The sequence below is a fragment of the Antechinus flavipes genome, chromosome 1 (assembly GCF_016432865.1).
Source record: "Antechinus flavipes isolate AdamAnt ecotype Samford, QLD, Australia chromosome 1, AdamAnt_v2, whole genome shotgun sequence".
Lineage (NCBI taxonomy): Eukaryota > Metazoa > Chordata > Mammalia > Dasyuromorphia > Dasyuridae > Antechinus > Antechinus flavipes.
The window spans coordinates 465,230,608-465,251,089 of NC_067398.1; the positions used below are offsets into that span (position 1 = coordinate 465,230,608).

The 20,482-nt window shown below is 32.2% G+C and overlaps 1 protein-coding gene across 3 annotated transcripts in view; it reads left to right on the plus strand.

The window, feature by feature from the left end:
* The window catches only part of TOX (thymocyte selection associated high mobility group box), a 352,655-nt gene that overhangs the window by 277,027 nt on the left and 55,146 nt on the right, over positions 1-20,482 (plus strand). For all 3 annotated transcript variants that reach the window (XM_051970153.1, XM_051970152.1, XM_051970154.1), the window contains one exon: positions 16,716-16,994. In XM_051970153.1, the coding sequence (XP_051826113.1) occupies positions 16,716-16,994 (279 nt within the window). The remainder of the gene's footprint in view (positions 1-16,715; positions 16,995-20,482) is intronic.

Below are 20,482 nucleotides of genomic sequence, written 5' to 3' on the forward strand. Positions count from 1 at the left end.
TACCCAGTATGATCACCATCCTTGTTTCTCATCTTTAAAGCTTGTTTCCAGCTTTTCAATGCCTTTCCAAAAATTGGGGCACCTAGAACTAAAAATGGAATTCCTGATATAGTCTGTCCAGAATAGAGACAACAATATTGCTATCAGTAATACTTATAAACGTCATAAAGGTTTGCAAAGTTCTTTACACACACACACACACACACACACACACACACACACACACACATATAATGTCATATATCATATGTTTATCTGGTGTGCTATACACTGTGCTAAATGTTGGTGATATAAAGAAATATAAAGATCAGTCTCTGCTCTCAAGTAGTTTCATAATCCAATAGGACAGTGAGCATGCACAAAACTATGCACAAATAAGAGATAGGCAGAATAAATAATAGAGAGGAGGCACTAGCATTCAGAAAGCCACAAAAGGCTTCTTGTTTCTGCAAAAAGGTAGGAATTGAGGTGGCATTTAAAAGAAGTCAGGGAAGCTAGAAGGAAAAGATGAGAAAGTTAAAGAGAAAGATTTAGGAGACCTTCATTCTCTTGTCCAGTATCTTAATTATTCTCAACTTTGTGTCACCCCTAAATTTGATAAATATTGTCTTTTTTATTTAAAATGCTATCATAAATATGTAAAATATAACAAAATCTAAGACAAAGCCCTGTGAAACTCTACTATAAACATCCCTTGAGGTGAGTCTAGATAATTCAAAAACCAAAGTTAGTCCTTTTAAATAGGTAAGTATAGTGATATGAGAACTGGGTTTGGACTCAGAGATCCTTCTTTCAGAACTTGACTCTGCCACCTTAGTCCCTATGTGAAGTTGGGTAAACTCTATAAACTTTATCAGCCTCAATTTTCTTATTTGTAAAATAAGATGATCTCTAGGAACATTTCTGATTTACATCTACACACACAGCTCCTGAAGTTTACTACTGATGAGTTGTCTATATATGAAAAATAATAGCTATTTGTTATATTTAAATAATGAAGAAAGAATGTCCTTAAGTTAGTTTTTGTTCATGAATGAATTTTGGAAAAAATATGTAAAATTTTATTATTCCATCCCTGGATGTAATATACATTTACATATTAATTGAATCACTGACAAAAATATGTAATTAATGTGGGTCCTTTAAAAAAAATCAACATTTATATTCTTCTCATAGATACTTGGAGAGCATTATTCCTATGAAAAATGAAATTGTTTTGCCTTTCTAACCTAATTTATCATGGGAAGCTGAAAAGACTACTACTAGCAGGGATCAGAAGTCCCTTTTATATGATAAGAGAGATATGCATTCAAGAGCATGTTCAGAAGGGGCTAGAATAAGCTCTCTTCACAGTTTAACTCCAACAGGGTCTCACAGCAGCCCTGGGGATAGCACTCAACAATGTTCAGTGTCAAACGATGACAGACAGGGGTAAATGGAAGGGCTTCAGAGATTCCTTACTTTCTCTTGTTTTTGCTGCAACTGGCATACTTCCAGGCCTTGCCTGCTAACACCACATAAAGCAGCAGCTGGTGAGTAACATTAGCAAATAAGGCCTCAGGGCTACCCATGTTCCAGCTCTCCATTCACCAACTGCTATTCAGTGAAACAGCTGGATCAGAAGAGATACAGCCAAGAAGTAGTTAGAGTTTTATGTGTACAACTGTTTTGATATAGATTGTCTGCTAGCGGCAGAGATAATGATAGCTTTCAAGGCTCATATGTTGGATTGGGAGGGATGCTGATATTTGAAAGAAGGAAGCACAAAATCACTAAAGATTTTGAAAAACATGCAGTTAAAAAAAACCTAAAATTTAGCTCTTCACTCACTCTGGTCCTTTCCATGTGCAAAATCAGTTTATTCAGCAAACTATAGTTATAGAACTTAATGCAACTATTTTTTCCATGGATTTTTCCCCCATAAATTAAGGTAGGCAATGCTTACATCCCAGAAGTTCTTGTCCTTTTTGAAAAAACAAGCCCAGTCTTTCAACTTTTGTATTTTCCATGAAAGGGGAGTTTCCCATAACCATTGAAATGTTGAAAATAGTATGAAAACTGGAAGAAAACACTTAATAAGATGGGTGTGACAAGTATGCCTCTATTTTCCCAATGTTTATCTTCTCTCAGTGTGGAGCTTCTCTTAACAGAAGCACTATTTAAGTTTGGAGAGAAGACATGTTGGAAAATCTAGGAAATGCTTATTTATTAAGTCATAAGAAATGTCATTTGTATCTAAACTAGGCTCTTCGTCACTCAGTTTTATCAATTTGTTTCATCGGAACTTTAAGTTCTCTGTCAGTCTGGAAGATTTTATAACACTAAATCATCATCATCATCACTATCTTCTGTATTACAACAGTATTGCTGTATTAGGTTCAAATCTTGAATCATGTTATTGACTGACTAATTCTGGGAAAGTTATGTAACTTCTGGTCACCTTGGGCAGCTCTCTAGAATTTTTCCACCAAATCATATAAAAGGGACCTCCCCATAATAAACTCTCTCATACAAAAGAAACCATAGATAATATTTCTTATCCTCAGATATTCCTACAAAACTCTATATTATTCAGCATGCCTCTTTAGTCCACAGGTTAACAAAGCTAGTGATGTACTCTTAAAAAAAAAAAAAAAAAAGTAGAAGCACTTCAGTATTAAAATAGAGGAGGAAAGGGACCCGAAGAGGTAAAGGGAAATTTTGACCTATTTGAGGAGAGAGGCAAGTATTCCACTTGCCCAGTATGATACAGAGGAAAAAGGAAAGAAGGACCACTGAACATTTGAAGTTAAGTAAGATATATTTTTTCCAATAAAGAGAGAGCTAGACATAGTGAGACAGAAGAGGAAATGACCATGTTGCTCTACAGATGCTGGATGAGCCATCATCTCATAAGGGCTACAAGAAGAGACAAGTTAAGTAGCAGTAGCTAGTGACCCCCTTCTAAGAGATACTAATGTGCTATTTGTTGATAGTAATAATAACAGGCTAAATCCCCTGCTTTCCTGGTGATCGCATTCAGGATGTCAATTAGTTGATAAAGATTTATTTGTGACAGGTGAAATGTAAAATACCTGAGGAAATAAAGGTTTGAGCTTTAGAGTTCACTGATTTATTAAACAATGCATGCTTGTTATATAACAAATCAAGACCAGATCTCCTCAGCTTGGCACTGGACCCTGAATAGAAAAAAAAAAAAAAATAGAGGTTTTTTTACACATTAAAAGAAAATAATTAATTATATATAAACTAGGTACAAGATTAAATAATCTGATTTCTAATTGGAGGAAAGATTAGGAAGGAGGATGAGTTAATTTTAAGAACTGGGAGGTGGAAAGCAAGTAGGTGGACTTTTTCAGGTATGAAACAGTCTATCACTCAATTTCTATAATTAGGAAGCATGTAGAATTTACAGAAAAAATTAGTCTCAAAATGGAATCAGTTTTACAAAATGGAAATAGTTTAGTTCACAATTTCTATAATTCTGTTAATTCCTCCCTTTTGATTTATAGGTAAGGGGGCCCTCCCTTTATCTATGTCTCACTTATCTATTAGCCATATTTACAAAGTTTTTGCTATCCCCATGCTTGCTATCAACATTACATAACAAGAAAAAAAAAATACAAGGAAGAATCCCCTTGCATAGCTTAGTACACTAATTGACACATAATCTAAGAACAATAATAATGACAGCAAATCTTGTCAGATTCTATAAGTAAACTAAGTCAGGCTACAAATCATTCAGCTTAGAGGACTCATAATAGATTAATTTTGAAAGGGGAGATTTAAATGTTGCCAAGATAACTGAGAAAATTCAGTATAAACACTATCAAACAAACAAACAACAATAACAGCAACAATAATAATAACAACAACAAAAAAGAAAAAGAAAAGCAACACAATAAGGACCATCAAGTTTTCTTGTGTACTAGTAACCTGCTGCTAATGTCCATTTAATCATCTCATTTTGTCTTAAGTTCAAGATGTCCCATGCAGTCATTCAGTATTTTCTGGAATAGGTCTTCTTCTCAGGGAAGCTCTGGAGAAAACTGTCTAAATCACTTAAAGAAATTCCTACGTAATTCTAAAATCTTCCAATAACAAGACAATGTAGTTTAGCACAATCTCTTAAATTTGGTTTCCCAATAAGTAATTCATGTAGTGAAAATCAAATCAAGGAATATGATTTTATTCCTATTAGAAATCCATAATTCACCTGAAACTTTAAAGTATTTCAGTTTTACTTGCTATTTCTTTACCTGAACCCTGTCCTTAACATAAGACTCTTTAAAAAAATAATTTTGATCTGATTTATAAAATAAACCCTTCTGTCTTTTAGAACCATTACATAATTTAAAATGGGAAAATAATTTCACTTTTTTTTTCAAAATTTCCAATGCAATTTTCTATATAAAAATCTTTAAATCAATTCTGAGAAGATATTACTAAACATAAAGTCTGAATTGCTGTGCAAGTTGCTTTTGGAAGTAATGTGCATAAACATATAGTTCTTAGGAAAATAAATTAGTCTAACCCTGCTGCTTTCTCAAATTTTACTACTTCATTTAATTAGAAAATTTTACATTACATCTTTATCTTATTACTTTATCTTAATTTTTCCCCAAAGGAGTATATCATTCCTATATTATTATTTGACCGCAAATAACTCAAACATTTCAGTATTATTCTATTAAGTAATAGATAATAATATCATATTTTAAAATCTTCTACTGCACCCATATCCAATTATAGAAATTTGCTATGAAAGGAAAAGGAGGGACACAAATTACAACAATGTCAAGACATCTTCACAAGGCACAGACTGACCTGGCATATACCATAATAGAAGGGCAAACTTGCTTATTTTTATTTTATTCCAGGTCAATCAAGTAGTAAAACTCCATGTTATTCATGGGGTAAGAAAAGATAGACTCAAGATTAACCTGTTAGGAAAATGTCCTGTTTAGAAAAGAAATAGCACAATACCTTTGGCCATGTCAAGGTCATCCTGTCAACTTTTTCCAGCAACAGACATCCACTTATAATCTTTCTCAGACTGTAGTACATGGCGTTTTCTGTCATTTAGTTCATGACAATTCAGACAAATATCATTATATAATCTCAAAATAACATTAATTTATACTCTCAAGGGTTTTTTATAGTCTCAAATAGTAAAATTTCACTAATCACATCATAGGTTTTGAATATTATTAGTTTTCTCATGTTTTGCTAACATGTCATTCATCCTTTACTTATATTTATCCTTATACTTATTTCCACATTCTAAAGTTTCAAATATACAGCAAATAACATATGGTTGATTCATATTAATGAACTGAACTTACATCTAAGGATCTGTGTAACTCTCTCCAAAAAGTAAATTGTTATCATCATCATCACTGTCACATATTTTAAAATAAAATGTACTCTATTAAATAGCTAACTGTTTCCAAATATTTCTACCACTTTGTTTTAACAGCTCAATTCATAATCTAGCACTATCCAGATAAAAAAGTTGTCTAACAGCATTTCTACATAGTATCATGTATTTTAAAAAATAAAACAAAGCTTGTTATTAATAAGATGATGTCAATTTAATTTAATGCAGTTCCAAGTCATCTTAGAGAAAAAAATTATTACTTTTATAATTTTGCATTTTTTTACTTATCACATCCTAAAAACTAGTATAAAATTCCCAAATATTAAACAATTATATCCAATTATAAGAAATGATAATAATTAACATCTATATAGTATTTACCCTATGCTAAATAATATGTTAAGCACTTTACAATCACTATATCATGTTGATCCTCACAACATCCCTGGAAAGTGAATACTGTTATTATCTTCTTTACAGATCAGGAAACTGAGACAAAAAAAAAGATAAGTTACTTAAATTCACATAGAAAATAAATTGCTAAGATTTGCATGTAACAAGTGCAATTTTTCCTGTTTTTTTCCTGCTTTTTTTTTTTTACATTTGATGCCACAATTAATATAACAAATTTCATCATATAATTTAGTTATAAGACAAAACTCAACCACATCAAATCTAGACTTAAAATCACAAAATCAAAATCTTAATTTTCACGTACACTTTAAAATGTAGAGCCCAAAATTAATATTAATTAATTTTTTAATTAATATTTCGTTTTCAAAAGTTTGGAGTAGCACATAAACTTTTAATTTATTTTATTTTGAAAATCACCCAAAAGAACCAAAGAAGTTCCTTCTACATTCATTATCTAAGCCCACTCTCTCTTTCCTTGAAGCTTTTCCATTTTAATCTGGGGCAAAAAATTGACAGATTCTAAGTAGCATTAGAAGCAGGAGTTTACAAGTGGTGAACCTTATATTCCCTTTCTTCTGCTCTGGAGCTCACAAGATTCTAAAGGTTGAGGAATATACCCACAGACTGGTTTTTTCAGGATAGAGTTCCTTATCATATCTCGAACCATTTAAATAACTAACCTTTATTTCACAAAATTTATCATTTGTAATTTAGCATATAATTTTATACAACCCTAGTTTATTACAATATTAATATCTTTTTTGAGTTCATAATTTTTCTTTGGTGATCTTACTTCTAGTTTACCAAAACAATTAATTCTGATAAAACTTTGAAAGTTCTAGTTCAGTCTTTCCAAGACTTTCCTAATTCTTGGTTACTTGCTGCCACCACCCTTCCCATAATTGTGAGTATCTATCCAGGGTGTAGACCCAGGTGACAGTGAGATGGGATTGGGATAGGCAGTACCTCTTCATGGATTACTCTTTAGTTTAAATCATGCTTTCTATTTCTTAATTAAGTTTTATACTTTTTAAGTAATTCCCTGTTTTTTTTTTTTTTTATTTACAAAGTATATGTATGGGTAATTTTTCCATCATTGACCCTTGCATAACCTTTTGTTCTAAATTTTCCCTTTCTTCTCCCCACCTCTCCTATAGCTTGCAGGCAGTCTAATACATGTAAAATATATTGAAATATTTGTTAAATCCAATATATGTATACATATTTATACAATTAACTTGTTACATAAGAAAAATCAGATCAAGAAGGAAGAAAACAAAAAATTGAGAAAGAAAACAAAGTGCAAGCAAATAACAACAGAATGAGAAGGCTATGTTGTGTTCCACACTCTGTTCCCATGGTTCTCTCTCTGGGTGTAAATTGTTCTTTTCATCACTGCACAAGTGGAACTGGTTTGAATCATCTCATTGTTGAAGAGAGCCATGTCTATCAGAATTGATAATCTTATAGTCCTGTTGTTGCCGTGTATCTTCTGGTTCTGTTCATTTCACTTAGCATCAGTTCATGTAGATCTCTCCAAACTTCTCTGAAATCATCCTGCTGATCATTTTTTACAGAAAAATAGTATTCTATTGCATTCACATAGCATAATTTATTCAGCCATTTTCCAATTGATGGGCATCCACTCAGTTTCCAATTTCTTACCACTACAAAGAAGGCTGTCACAAACATTTTTGCACATGTGGGTCCTTTTCCCTCCTTTAGGATCTCTTTGGGATATAATCCCAGTAGAAACACTGCTGGATCAAAGGGTATGTATGCACAGTTTGATAACTTTTTGAGAACAGTTCCAAATTGTTCTCCAGAATGGTTGGATCAGTTTACAGCTCCACCAACAATATATTAGTGTCCCAGTTTTCCCACATCCCATCCAACATTTGTCATTATCTTTTCCAGTTGTCTTAGCTAATATGACAGGTATATAGTAGTATCTCAGAGTTATCTTAATTTGCATTTCTCTGATCAATAGTGTTTTGGAGCATCTTTTCATGTAGCTACAAAGTGTTTCAATTTCTTCATCTGAAAATTGTCTTTTCATATCCTTTGACCATTTATCAATTGGAGAATGGCTTGAACTATTATAAATTTGAATCAATTCTCTATATATTTTAGAAATGAGGCCTTTATCAGATCCTTTATAAAGGATCTGTAAAATGTAAAAATTTTCCCAGTTTATTCCCTTCTAATCTTGTCTGCATTATTTTTGTTTGTACAAAAACTTTTGAACTTGATATAATCAAAATGATCTATTTGTGATCAATAATGATCTCTAGTTCTTTGGTCACAAATTCCTTCCTCCTCTGAGGAGGTAAATCTGAGAAGTAAACTCTTATATTCTTCTAATTTGTTTATAATAGCATTCTTTATGTCTAGATCATGAACCCATTTCGACTTTATCTTGGTATACCATGTTAGATATAGGTCTATGCCTACTTTCTACTATACTAGTTTCCAATTTTCCCAACAGTTTTTGTCTAATAGTGAATTCTTATCCCAAAAGATGGGGCCTTTAGGTTTGTCAAATACTAGATTGTTATAGTCGTTGGCTATTCTGTTCCACTGATCAAATTCTTTATTTCTTAGCCAGTACCAAATGGTTTTGATGACCGCTGCTAAAATCTAGTTTTAGATCTGGTACAGCTAGGCTACCTTCATTTGCTTTTCTTTTCATTAATTCCATTGAAATTCTTGACCGTTTGTTCTTTGTGATGAATTTTGTTGTTATTTTTTCTGGGTCAGTATAATAGTTTCTTGGGAGTTTAATTGGTATAGCACTAAATAAATAGATTAGTTTAGGGAGTATTGTCATCTTTTTAGATTTGCTAATATAATTATTACAATAATTGTTATTATCCCTGACTTTCCCTTGGCAGATACATTCCCAAATATTTTATATTATCAAGTTATTTTAAATGGAATTTCTTTTTGTATCTCTTGCTGTTGGATTTTGTTAATGATGTATAAGAATGCTTATGATTTATGGGGATTTATTTTGTATCCTGCAATTTTGCTAAAATTGTGGATTATTTCTAATAGCTTTTTAGTTGATTCCCTGGGGTTCTCTAAGTATACCATATCATTTGCAAAAAGTGATAATTTGGTTTCCTCGTTACTTACTCTAATTCCTTTAATCTCTTTTTCTTCTCTTATTGCCAAGGCTAGTATTTCTAATACAATATTGAATAGCAATGGTGATAGCAGACAATCTTGTTTCACCCCTGATCTTATTGGCAATGGTTCTAGTTTATCCCCATTACATATGATGTTTGCTGATGTTTTTAAATAGATGCTACCAACTATTTTAAGTAAAAGTCCATTTATTCCTAAACTCTCTAGTGTTTTTATAATAGAAATGGGCATTGGAGTTTATCAAGTACTTTTTCTGCATCTATTGAGATAATCATGTGTTTTTTGTTAATTTGGCTATTGATATAGTCAATTATGTTAATAGTTTTCCTAATATTGAACCAGACCTGCATTCCTGGTATAAATCCTACTTGGTCATGGTGTATTATCCTGGGGATGATTATCTGTAATCTCTTTGCTAATATTTTATTTAAGATTTTTGCATTAATATTCATTAAGGAGATTGATCTATAATTTTCTTTCTCTATTTTTGTCTTAGCTAGTTTAGGTATCAGTACCATGTCTGTGTCATAAAAGGAGTTTGATAGGAGTCCTTCATTCCCTATTTTTTCAAATAGTTTATATAGTATTGGAGTTAATTATTCTTTAAATGTTTGGTAGAATTCACATGTAAATCCATCTGGTTCTGGGGATTTTTTCTTAGGGAGTTGATTAATAGTTTGTTCTATTTCTTTTTCTAAAATGGGATTGTTTAAGTAATTTATTTCCTCTTCTGTTAATCTAGGCAATCTATATTTTTGTAGTTATTCTTCCATTTCACTTAGGTTGTCAAATTTATTGGCATAAAGTTGGGCAAAATAACTCCTGATTAAATGCTCTAGTTTCCTCTTTGTTAGTGGATAGTTCTCCCTTTTCATTTTTGAGACTAACAATTTGATTTTCCTCTTTCCTTTTTCTTATCAAATTAACTAAACATTTATCTATTTTGTTGGTTTTTTCATAAAACCAACTCAGTTTTATTTATTAATTCAATAGTTTTTTTTAGTTTCAATTTATTGATCTGTCCTATTATTTTTAGAATTTCAAGTTTGGTATTTGGGAGTTTTTATTTTGTTCTTTTTTGAGCTTTTTTAGTTGCAAGTCGAATTCATTGATCTTCTCTTTCTCTGTTTTATGCAAGTAAGCATCTAGAGATATAAAATGTCCCCTTATTACCACTTTGGCTTCATCCCACAAATTTTGGTATATTGTCTCATTATTGCCATTCTCTTAGATGAAATTATTGATTGTGTCTATGATTTGCTGTTTCACCCATTCATTCTTGAGGATGAGATTATTTAGTTTCCAATTTCTTTTTGGTCTATTTCCCCCTGGCCTTTTATTGAATGTAATTTTTATTGCATTGTGATCTGAAAAAAAATACATTTACTATTTTTGCCTTTCTGCATTTGATTTTGAGGTCTTTATGTCCTACTGTATGGTCATTTTTTGCATAAGTTTCATGAACTCCCAAGAAGAGGGTACACTCCTTTCTGTCTCCCTTCAATTTTCTCCAAATATCTATCATATCTAGTTTTTCTTGTATTCTATTTACCTCTTTAACTTCTTTCTTATTTATCTAGTGGTTTGATTTATTTAGTTTTAAGATCTCCCACTCTTATAGTTTTGATGTCTATTTCTTCTTGCAACTCTCTTAACTTCTCCTTTAGGAAGTTAGATGCTATACCACTTGGTGCATATATGTTTAATATTGATATTGCTTCATTATCTATGATACCCTTTAGCAAGATAGTTTCCTTCCTTATCTCTTTTAATTAGATCAATTTTTGCTTTTTGCTTGATATGAGATCAAGATGGCTACCCCTGCTTTTTTTTTTTTCTACTTCACCTGAAGCATAATAGATTCTGCTCTAGCCTTTTACATTTACTCTGTATGTATCATTCTGCTTTAAATGTGTTTCTTGTAAACAACATATTGTAGGATTCTGGCTTTTATTCTAGTCTCCTATCTGCTTATGTTTTATGGGAGAGTTCACCCCATTCACATTTACAAACTACTAATTCTGTATTTCCTGATGTCTTATTAACTCCAAATTATACTCTATTTCCTTTTCCCCTCTCCCCTCTCCCCAATATTTTATTTACAAGTACTTGCCTCAAGCAGTCATCCCTTTTTAGAGACCCTCCCCCTTTCTTATACCTTTCTTCTACTATTTTTCTTTCCCCTTATACTTAGCCTACCCCTTCCCTTTTCCTCTTTCCCCTCCCACTTTTCTATAAGATGAGAGATGTTTCTTGGTGAAAATTCTTAAATAGGTTTTACACTTTTTAAATGGTTCCCTGCTTTAAAAAAAAAAGTTTCAGATAAATTTGAAAAGCAAACTGCATACCTATGTCTTTTTCTTTATTCTGGGACTACTTTAAAACTAGCTGGCTTCCTTTATTACATTAAAACAATAGATCTATCTTTAAGAGGAAAATTGTTTCTCTTAAAAAGGGAATATTCTCTTTCCCAATAAGATAGGTAGTCCCTTGCCATGTAAGGATAAACTTTACCTTAGCTTAAAATAATTTAAAATCAAGAGAATAGTCCTATTTTAGGGGCAGTCTTCCATAAAGCTAAGACACCATTCTAGAGAGCTGAAGTTCAAATTTGATCTAGCTATTTTTGCCCAAAACTGTGACAGATAAAATATGAAATAACTGAGGAAACAATAGTTCAAGCTTCTAAGCATTTCCATTTATTAAGCAGTGCAAGTCAATTACACAACAAATTGTAATCACACCTTCTCAGCTTAGCACTAGACTGAATACAAGAGACAGATTTTAGGCATTAAAAGAAAACAATGAACAGGATGTAAACCAGGATACAAGCTGATTTCTAATTGGGAATAAGATTAGGAACTTTTTTAAGTTAGGAGGAAAATGAATTATTTGTGAGAGTTTGGATGATAGGAAGGCAAGGAAGTGAACTTTGCTGGATGTGAAACAGGATGTCACTCAATTGTCATGATTAGACAGCAGGTGGAGTTTACAGAAAAAAAATGAAATTCAGGTTTCAAAATAGAGTCAGTTTTATAAGATGGAATCTTAATTCACATAATTCGTATAATTCATAGCAAGTACTTACAATGTGATTATGTACTAAAAAGAACTTCCCAAGATTTGTCAAATCAATTGACCCTTACCTATATTACATGATTCATTTGGATACAATTGATACTGCCAGAAAACAGTAATAAATATTATGAAGGCTTAGGTCAGAAATTAAAGACCTTTAGAATATAAGTAATATTTTTATTACTGATATTACTGATCAAAAGCAAGGACTTCATCATAAAAGGGTAGATTCTGGAAGTGATCAGCTTGGTTTGGAAGTTGGTTTTCTGAATCATAGCTTAAAGTAGAAAAATTATAAGCTTCTGGTCAGGAATAAAGTAGCTGGTAAGAATCTATTTGCTAAGATTCTTAAAAATCTATCCAAAAGCAGGCTAAATTGAAAAGGAAGAAAAAGAATAAAATTGCCAACATGCTTCTCCCTAAGCTAGATAACACAGAGAGTAGCTGTACAGTGTACAAAGAATAATTCAGTAGAAATGCCCAAAACCATAAAGGAGAAAAAAAAATAAAGAAAAAAGGAGCTAGCCATAAAATCCATAGCCAAGGGTTTCTCTACATAAATATAAAAAAAATGTGTCATAAGCAGATGATTCAAATGGTTTTCACAAAGAAAAGCAATTCTGACAGTGGGAAAAGGTGAATTGTCTAAAAAGGCCAATATGAATTCATTCAGAGTTCATTGACCATTTTTATTTTTTAAAAGTCATATGCAGAATGTAAAAGCAAATGTGGATAATGAATAATAGATGCAAAAGCATGGAATAGTTCTACAATTATAAAGTTGTATGCATTAAAACCTAAATTCTTATAATCTGTGATCTTTGTGATCATGGTAAATGGAAGCACAGGACTATGGCTGAGAAAATATGCTAATTTTCAAAAAAGAATAAGAGACATAAATCTACTAACATAGACTAACAGGGTTAACTTTGATTCCTAGGGAAAAAAAAGAACACAGAAAACATTAATTATGGAAAGTTTAGGGACTATATCAAAAAAGAAACAATGATCACCAAAAAATGAGTATGATTTTACCAAGAACAGTCAATGCCAATCTAACTTATATTCTCTCTGTAAACAAACTGACTGGACTAATCGATCTAAAAATGCTATAGATAATAGTTCACCTATGCTTAGAAAAACATTTGACAACTTCTTGTTTGATTCCTGCAGACAAGCTGGAGAGATGTAAATTAGATTGTCATATAATGTTAGATACTTAATTGGTTGAATGACTAGGCTCCCCCCAAAATACTCACTATTGTTTCAACTAAGAATGAGATCTCTGAGGGAGAGACTCCGTGATCCATGCTTGATTCTTTCACATTTTTGTCCATGTTTTTGATGAACATAGATGGCATGCTTTTTGAAAAATGACTTCATATTTAGAAAATGAAAGCTATTTGGATAGAAATGATTCATTAAAAAGTTCTGTGGATTCCACTAAACTGCAAAATATTAACAGTGTGATATATGGTAACTAAAAACATTAATGCAATTTTAGGCTACATTAAATACATAGTATCAGGATTGAGAAGCTGCAATATAAACTGTGTTTCTTAGATCAAATCTGGAAGTTTTATTGTTTCATTAAGGAAATCACATTTTAAAAAGAATGTTGATTCGTTTGTGACTTTCTGGAGAATGTCTTCAAATTCACACAGGAAAGTCAATTGAAGAGGCTGGAGATGATTGACTCAGAGAAAGCTAAAAAAGGACATAACAACTGTCTTTAAACTTCTATCAATAGGCATATAATGCTAGGGATACCACTACAAAGAGTAAAGCAATCCCTACTTACAAAATGCTCAAATTCTAATGCGCTGACATGTTGACAAGTTCTTATATGATTTTTTTTGCAAAATCTCTATAGCTTTATTGCTATTAGAGATTTCCTGATATGGAAATATGTATTTATACTTGTTCTTGCACATGATTGTATATAGTTATACTATAAATAACTTTGAACCTGGGATTTCATCAGTGATGTTACTCTTGGTATGGAAACTTCTTCCACCAATGCAGATCAGTAATTCTTCTATTATTTGCAAACTTAGAATATTTCCTGGTTAAATTATTTAAATGAGTATCCCAGTACTGGGTACCTTAGAGAATTAGGCAATTCTTTAAATCTAAGGCTAGGTTTAGAAGCAGAAGGGAATTTCTTGCCTAGAGTAGTGAAATCACAAGTCTAGATATTACTTATATAAATGCAAACACATATCAGGATGACAGTATAGTGAATAGAGAACTTCTCCAAAGCCATGAAGACCAGGGTTCAAGCCCTGCTTTATATGCTGGCTATATGACCCTAGTCATTAGTCAACAAACATTTACTAAGCTCCACCTATATGCCAAGTGCTGTACTAAAGCAGAAGGATACAAAGGAAAGCAAAAACAATCCCTGTCCACAAAGGGAGACAGTCCAGGTAAAGATGAAGTAGAAAGTTCTGTTCAAGGAATGATAAATAGTCAGTGTAATTAGAACATAGAGCTCATAAAGAGAAAGAAAGTATAAGAATTGTAAAGTCAAGAAAAGGCTAATTTATGAAGACTTTAAATGCCATAGCAAACTTTACATTTGTTCCTGAAAATAATGAGTCACTGAAATTTATTGGGTAAGGGGGTGACATGATCAGAATTAAACTTTTTAAAAATCCCTTAGGCCACTGAATAGGGGGTACATTGGAATAGAAGAGAAATAAAGGAAATGGGGCAGGTAGAAGACTATTGAAATAGTCAAGGTATATTTATACAAGGGATTTTGTGAAAGTATGAAAAGCAAAATTAAGTGGTAGAATGAATATATTGAGTGAATAGAGTGAAATTGAGCTTGAGATCTTAGTAACTATGAGAATGCTCATAATAAGGAATGCAAGATCATTTAAATTTTCAGTGATCTAAGCAATACTCCTAAACTCTTAAGGTGCAAAGAAAATTTTGGTCTGCTTTGGTAGGGGAAGCTAGAGACTCCTGTCCTAGGAGTTTCCTGTACCAATGAAAATACAAGTCTGATCCATATGTACACCAGTATATTTGTTTAAATGTTTGGTACCCTTCCAATTCATAGGCATACAAACACACACATATAGATACTTTGAATGTGCATGTATATACATATAAAATGGAATCATTTTATTTTTAGCAAAGATAACTGGTGTATGAAACAAAAAGTCATTTTTAAGAAGAAAATACTTTACAAAAGAAGAGATATATGTGTTACAATTTGAAACAAAGAGATGCTTGGATTATGGGAGAAAGTTAATTCATATTTAGAAAGCTGTTTCTATAGAACCTAGAAAGGGGAGGGGAAAAACGATTGAAAAGAAGAGTGGAGAGGAATACACAGTAAAAAATAGACAGACTCAGTTTCACATTAAGCTAGATAAGAGGCTAATATGGTAAGTTAGATGAGAAGTTTAATGGAATCAATCAGGTTGACAGAAACTTATGGCAAAGAGTTTATTTAACTGTAAAACTGACAGCAGTAGACAGCTATTTCAAGCCCTAATTTTGTACATATATAGGTTAAAATGGACCTAAGCAGTTCAGTGAAATAACCTAAATATTATGAATTAAAAGGTTATAGTCAAAATGCATGCTCTCATATATAATTAATTATCGTCTACCATGTTTTCATAATATAGCAGCATTTGTAGACAGTGACTCTCAAATTCAAACTCATCATATAGAATTTCATAACTGCATTGATTTCATTTTTCAATTGACAAAGGTCACTTTAACCTTTGTTAAAACTCTTTGTATCTATCTTTCACTTTCTCCCTTTTTCTTCCCTATCCTTTTATCCTCCTTTTCCCCATACATCCTTTTAAAACCATACCAACAAGAGAAACCAAACTGCCTCTATCAGCACCTCAAAATATTCTGCTTTACAGGGAGTTTGAGAATACTAGAGAAAGAGTAAGTGAAATCCTCCATCCCCCTCCTATACTGTACATCTGACCTCTGGATAAGTTAAGAGCTTCATCCTCCAATGCTTTTAATTCTAATCCTTGCAGAGTCTGAATTCATTGCTTGAATTAAAAGAGTGAGTCTCATTAATGCTAAAAAGCAGTGACCCAAATAGCACAATAGACTAATATAGTGACCTTGTGACTTTAAAGCTTCACTTTCAAATCTGACTATTCAATCCAATCACTTCAGTAGTCAATTAATTGATTAGTCAACCTAAGGCTACAAGTGTTATGAATCTAGATATTATTATATTACATAAATCAGTTCTGTATAGAATTCAACCAAATGCTATACTATATTCAGTATTTTAAACCCTATCTGAAATGAGAGAGCAATGATAGTTTAATGAATTGATGTGTCTGCTGTAATAGCTAATAATTGTTTAACTTTGTCAAGTGCTCTTGTAAGCATCAATATTTTGAAACATGAATCATACAAAACTATTAGTGATATGTGCTTACATTTCATTAACATAGAAAGAATATAAAATTTAATTAATCATATTATGAGTAGCAGAATGTAACTATTCACTTATGAAAAGCCTTTTTTGGTTGTTACTTAAAATATTTTTTTTGCTGATTTAAAATCTCAGGATTATTTTACACTGGGGGAATAATGTATAGATCAGGAGGGCATTTTGCTTTCTCAAAAAAGCAAAACAGTTTTTGCTAGAAACGTGTTTGTGGAAAATTATTCCTTTCCAATTTTCCTTTTGTAGATGCAAGATATACAGAGTACAGAAGGAGCTCAATATAGTTCCCATCCTCAGATGGCAGCCATGAGACCAAGGGTTCAGCCTGCAGATATTAGGCAGCCAGGAATGATGCAGCATGGTCAGCTGACTACCATTAACCAATCACAGCTCAGTGCACAGCTTGGTTTGAATATGGCGGGAAACAATGTTCCCCATAACTCACCATCTCCACCTGGAAGCAAGTCGGCAACTCCTTCGCCATCCAGTTCAGTCCATGAAGATGAAGGGGATGATACCACTAAGGTACGGTGAGACTATTTCATAGGAGCTACTGAATAAGATAGTTGTTTGCAAAGTTTTCCTTTGGTGTCTTCCTGCCTAAACTGTAATAGGAAAAAGTTGTGAGTTAAATGGAAGCCACACCAAGTGGCATGAAAGAGCACATACAGAAATGCCTAAACAGATTGCTTCTCCGGAGCTAATTTGCAGTTGCCAATTAATCCTTTTTTTTGAAGAAGAAGAAGTAGTTTTAACACTAAAAGAAATTCCATACACACAGTCTTTTAAGATTTGCAGAAGGGATAATAAAGAGTTACCTTTCTAGGAAACATTTTTCTTACCCAGAAATGTAATATGTTGCTTTTTTTAAAATTAAGCATAAGAATGCTTGCCATATAAATATTGACTTTTGTAGCAGGAATCACCAGTTATCAAATTCAAAAGTGATTTCAGTGATAATCTGATCCAATCCCTACTTGAATAAGAAATCTCATCCAAAATATACTTAACAAGGGGCCATCCAGAATCTACTACTTCAGGAGGCAATTAATTTTATCTTTAGATAATTTTTCTTGTTCAGAAGCTTTTCCTGACAAAGCCAAAAAAATGTTTTCTGCAACTTATATTTATTGCTTCCATTTCTGTTCTCTAGGGGCAAGCAGAATGAGTTTAATCCCTCTTTTACATGACAACTCTTTAAAAACTTGAACATAACAATCACACCCTGCCACCAAGTTTTCATGTCTTAGGACTAAACATTGTCAGTTTCTTCTGGCAGTTCTCATGGAGCATGATCTTGTGGCCCTTTAGTATCCTGTTTCTCTCTTTTGTAAATCCCAGATTCTCAAGGTCCTTCCTGACAGAATTCCCATATCTTGACATCATATTCAAGCTACAGTACGATGAAGGCAGAAGATAGCAGGATTCTCACCTCCCTGTGGATAATAAAATCACATTTAACTTTTTGGATTGCCATACTGACTTATCTATTGGTTCATCTTTAATTTATAGTCCATTAAAAGCCCAAGATCTTTTTCAATCTTGTGCTTTTGAAGTTGATGGTATTAAGACTATAAATTTCATCTTGTTATTTTGAGCCCAATATTCTAACCCTAAGGTAATTGTGTTTTGTTTGTTTGTTTTGGGGAGTGGGAGATAGAATAGCCATAGGGAAGTGGCTTCTTAACTTTGTCATTCAATGAGTTCACTCCCCCATCATAGCGTCATGGGAAGTTTTGATAAGCAAACCATTTTTACATTTAGTCATTGACTAAATTAAATTAAAGGATATTAAAGTAGGATCTTCTTACAAACTAATATTGGACCAGTCTTTATTCAGCCATTCAATCAATCTGGATACATCTGTCTTCTAACCCATAGCTCTCTCTCTATCAAAAGCCATATGAAAAACTTTGTCAGGTGCTTGGCAAAATTTTTGTTTCATTCTGTCAAGGTCTTCACAGTCTCCCTCCAAACATTATTTCTCCTCACACCTAATCTATTTGCTCCCCTGTTTTCTGGCTTCTTGACTCTATACAGGTCAACTTCTGACAGGAATGTTCTCGCATTTCACCTCACTTCTGCCTCTTGAAAACCCACCTTCAATTCTACTACCCCTTCCTTGATCCTCCCACTCCCCCTTTTCCTAGTGATTAATGCTTTTTTCTGGTACTCTGTGATCCTTTTGGATATATTTGTGTATATGTTGTTTACATACTTGCATACTGATTGTTTCCTTCAGTAAAATGCAAATTCCATTAAGTACAAGGACTATTTCCTTCTTATCTTTGCTTCTCCCATTCCTATCTTGGATTTGTAAATACTTGTTTAATTGATAGGAATATAAATGAGTTCTATAATTCCTCCAATCTACTCCTCTTATAACCTTGCCTGTAAAGGAAATAAGGTTGTCTGAAATGACCTGTTCTTGGTTAAGTCATGCTAGTACTTTCTGATCACAGCTTCTTTTTCCCAAATATTTACAACTTTTTATTGGTTATTTCCTAATATTCTAGAATTTTCCAGAAATTGAAGTCAAATCATGTTATAATTTAAAAATTCTACTTTCTTCATTTTTTTGAAAGTAAGAATAACATTTTCACTTTCATCCAGACTTCTTCCAGAAAAATCAAAGACAATAAAATAGTATAGTCAACATTATGGGTTTCTGTTTATTTCATACTTCAAAGAATACCCCATAAAATCTGCCCCAGCCAATTTCATTTCTCAATACCTTCACCAATACTCTATTATCAAAATCAATCACAAAGTTTCCACATCTTATAAAATCATTCTATTTGACATTGTGTTTTCATAAAACCATTTAATGGAATTTATAGTGGATTTATATGGTTGTGGATATTTCTAGCTTTTCTAGGGGTGTGCACTTAAATGCTCTTGGATTGATAGGCCTTTTGATAACCTTAGAACATATTTCTTTGATGGTTATCTCTCCAATTGTTTTCTATTGAGAAAGACATGAAAATTAGATTAATATAAAGTATAAGAAATTTTAGAGTGTGTGGCTTTAGAATATAACTTTAAGTATACAATCAAATATAAGGAAGAAAACGTCATCTTTTCATAATTTCTGATTTCTTCCCTTTTTGTCACTAAGATAGGAAATAGATTAAAATGAATTAGCATAGTTCATCATGGATAATCCACAAACCAGATAATCTGATGTTTGGGGATATTGGCAATCCAAAATCTTAAATTATAGATTCAAAATTTTAAATAAAATTATTAAGCAATGTGAGGAATTCTATTAACATCTCTCCAACAAATGTGCAATTGAGCCACAATGAAACCAAAAAGCAATTTTTCCCCCAATAATGTCAAAGAACTGATTACTCATGGATAACATATATCCTCTTACAAAATAACTTCATTGAAAATTATGCCTTTATCTTTGCAAACATAGCCATGATTTGTTTTGCTTATCTCTTCATAGTTTGTATAAGGAAGGATTCTATTGGGAACCCAACAATGGAAGGAAAGGAGACAAGAATTAAGCTGGAAGCAAACAAAAAAGTATAAATAAAATATTCACAAAGGAAAAAACAAGTATCATATTACCATCTTAAAGACCAATTTATGCATTTCTATTAGGTTTTTAACCTTCAACTTTACTTTTGCTGAAATTGTGCACATTTAAATACCTTGAAATCAAAAAAAATTATTCTTTTACTAGTGTATTTGTTCATTCTCCTCTGCTAGAATAAGAATTCATTTGCATATTCTTTTTTTCCACTGATATTACCTTTTGTCCAATCAAGTCTGCATAGTCTTGTTTCTAAGTTAAATTTATGTTCCCATCCCACTTATAGATTAAATTTTTCACTTCCTTTCCCTGCTTAAAATTCACCATCCAAAAAACATGTGGACATTCTGCAGGTCAGGCCAGAATTCTTCCTTTAATAGGTAACTGGTATATAATATATGTTATTGAGTTGTAGCCACTTTAGTTCAGGATGTAATTTAAACCACTAGTTAAAACTTGGCCATGAAGT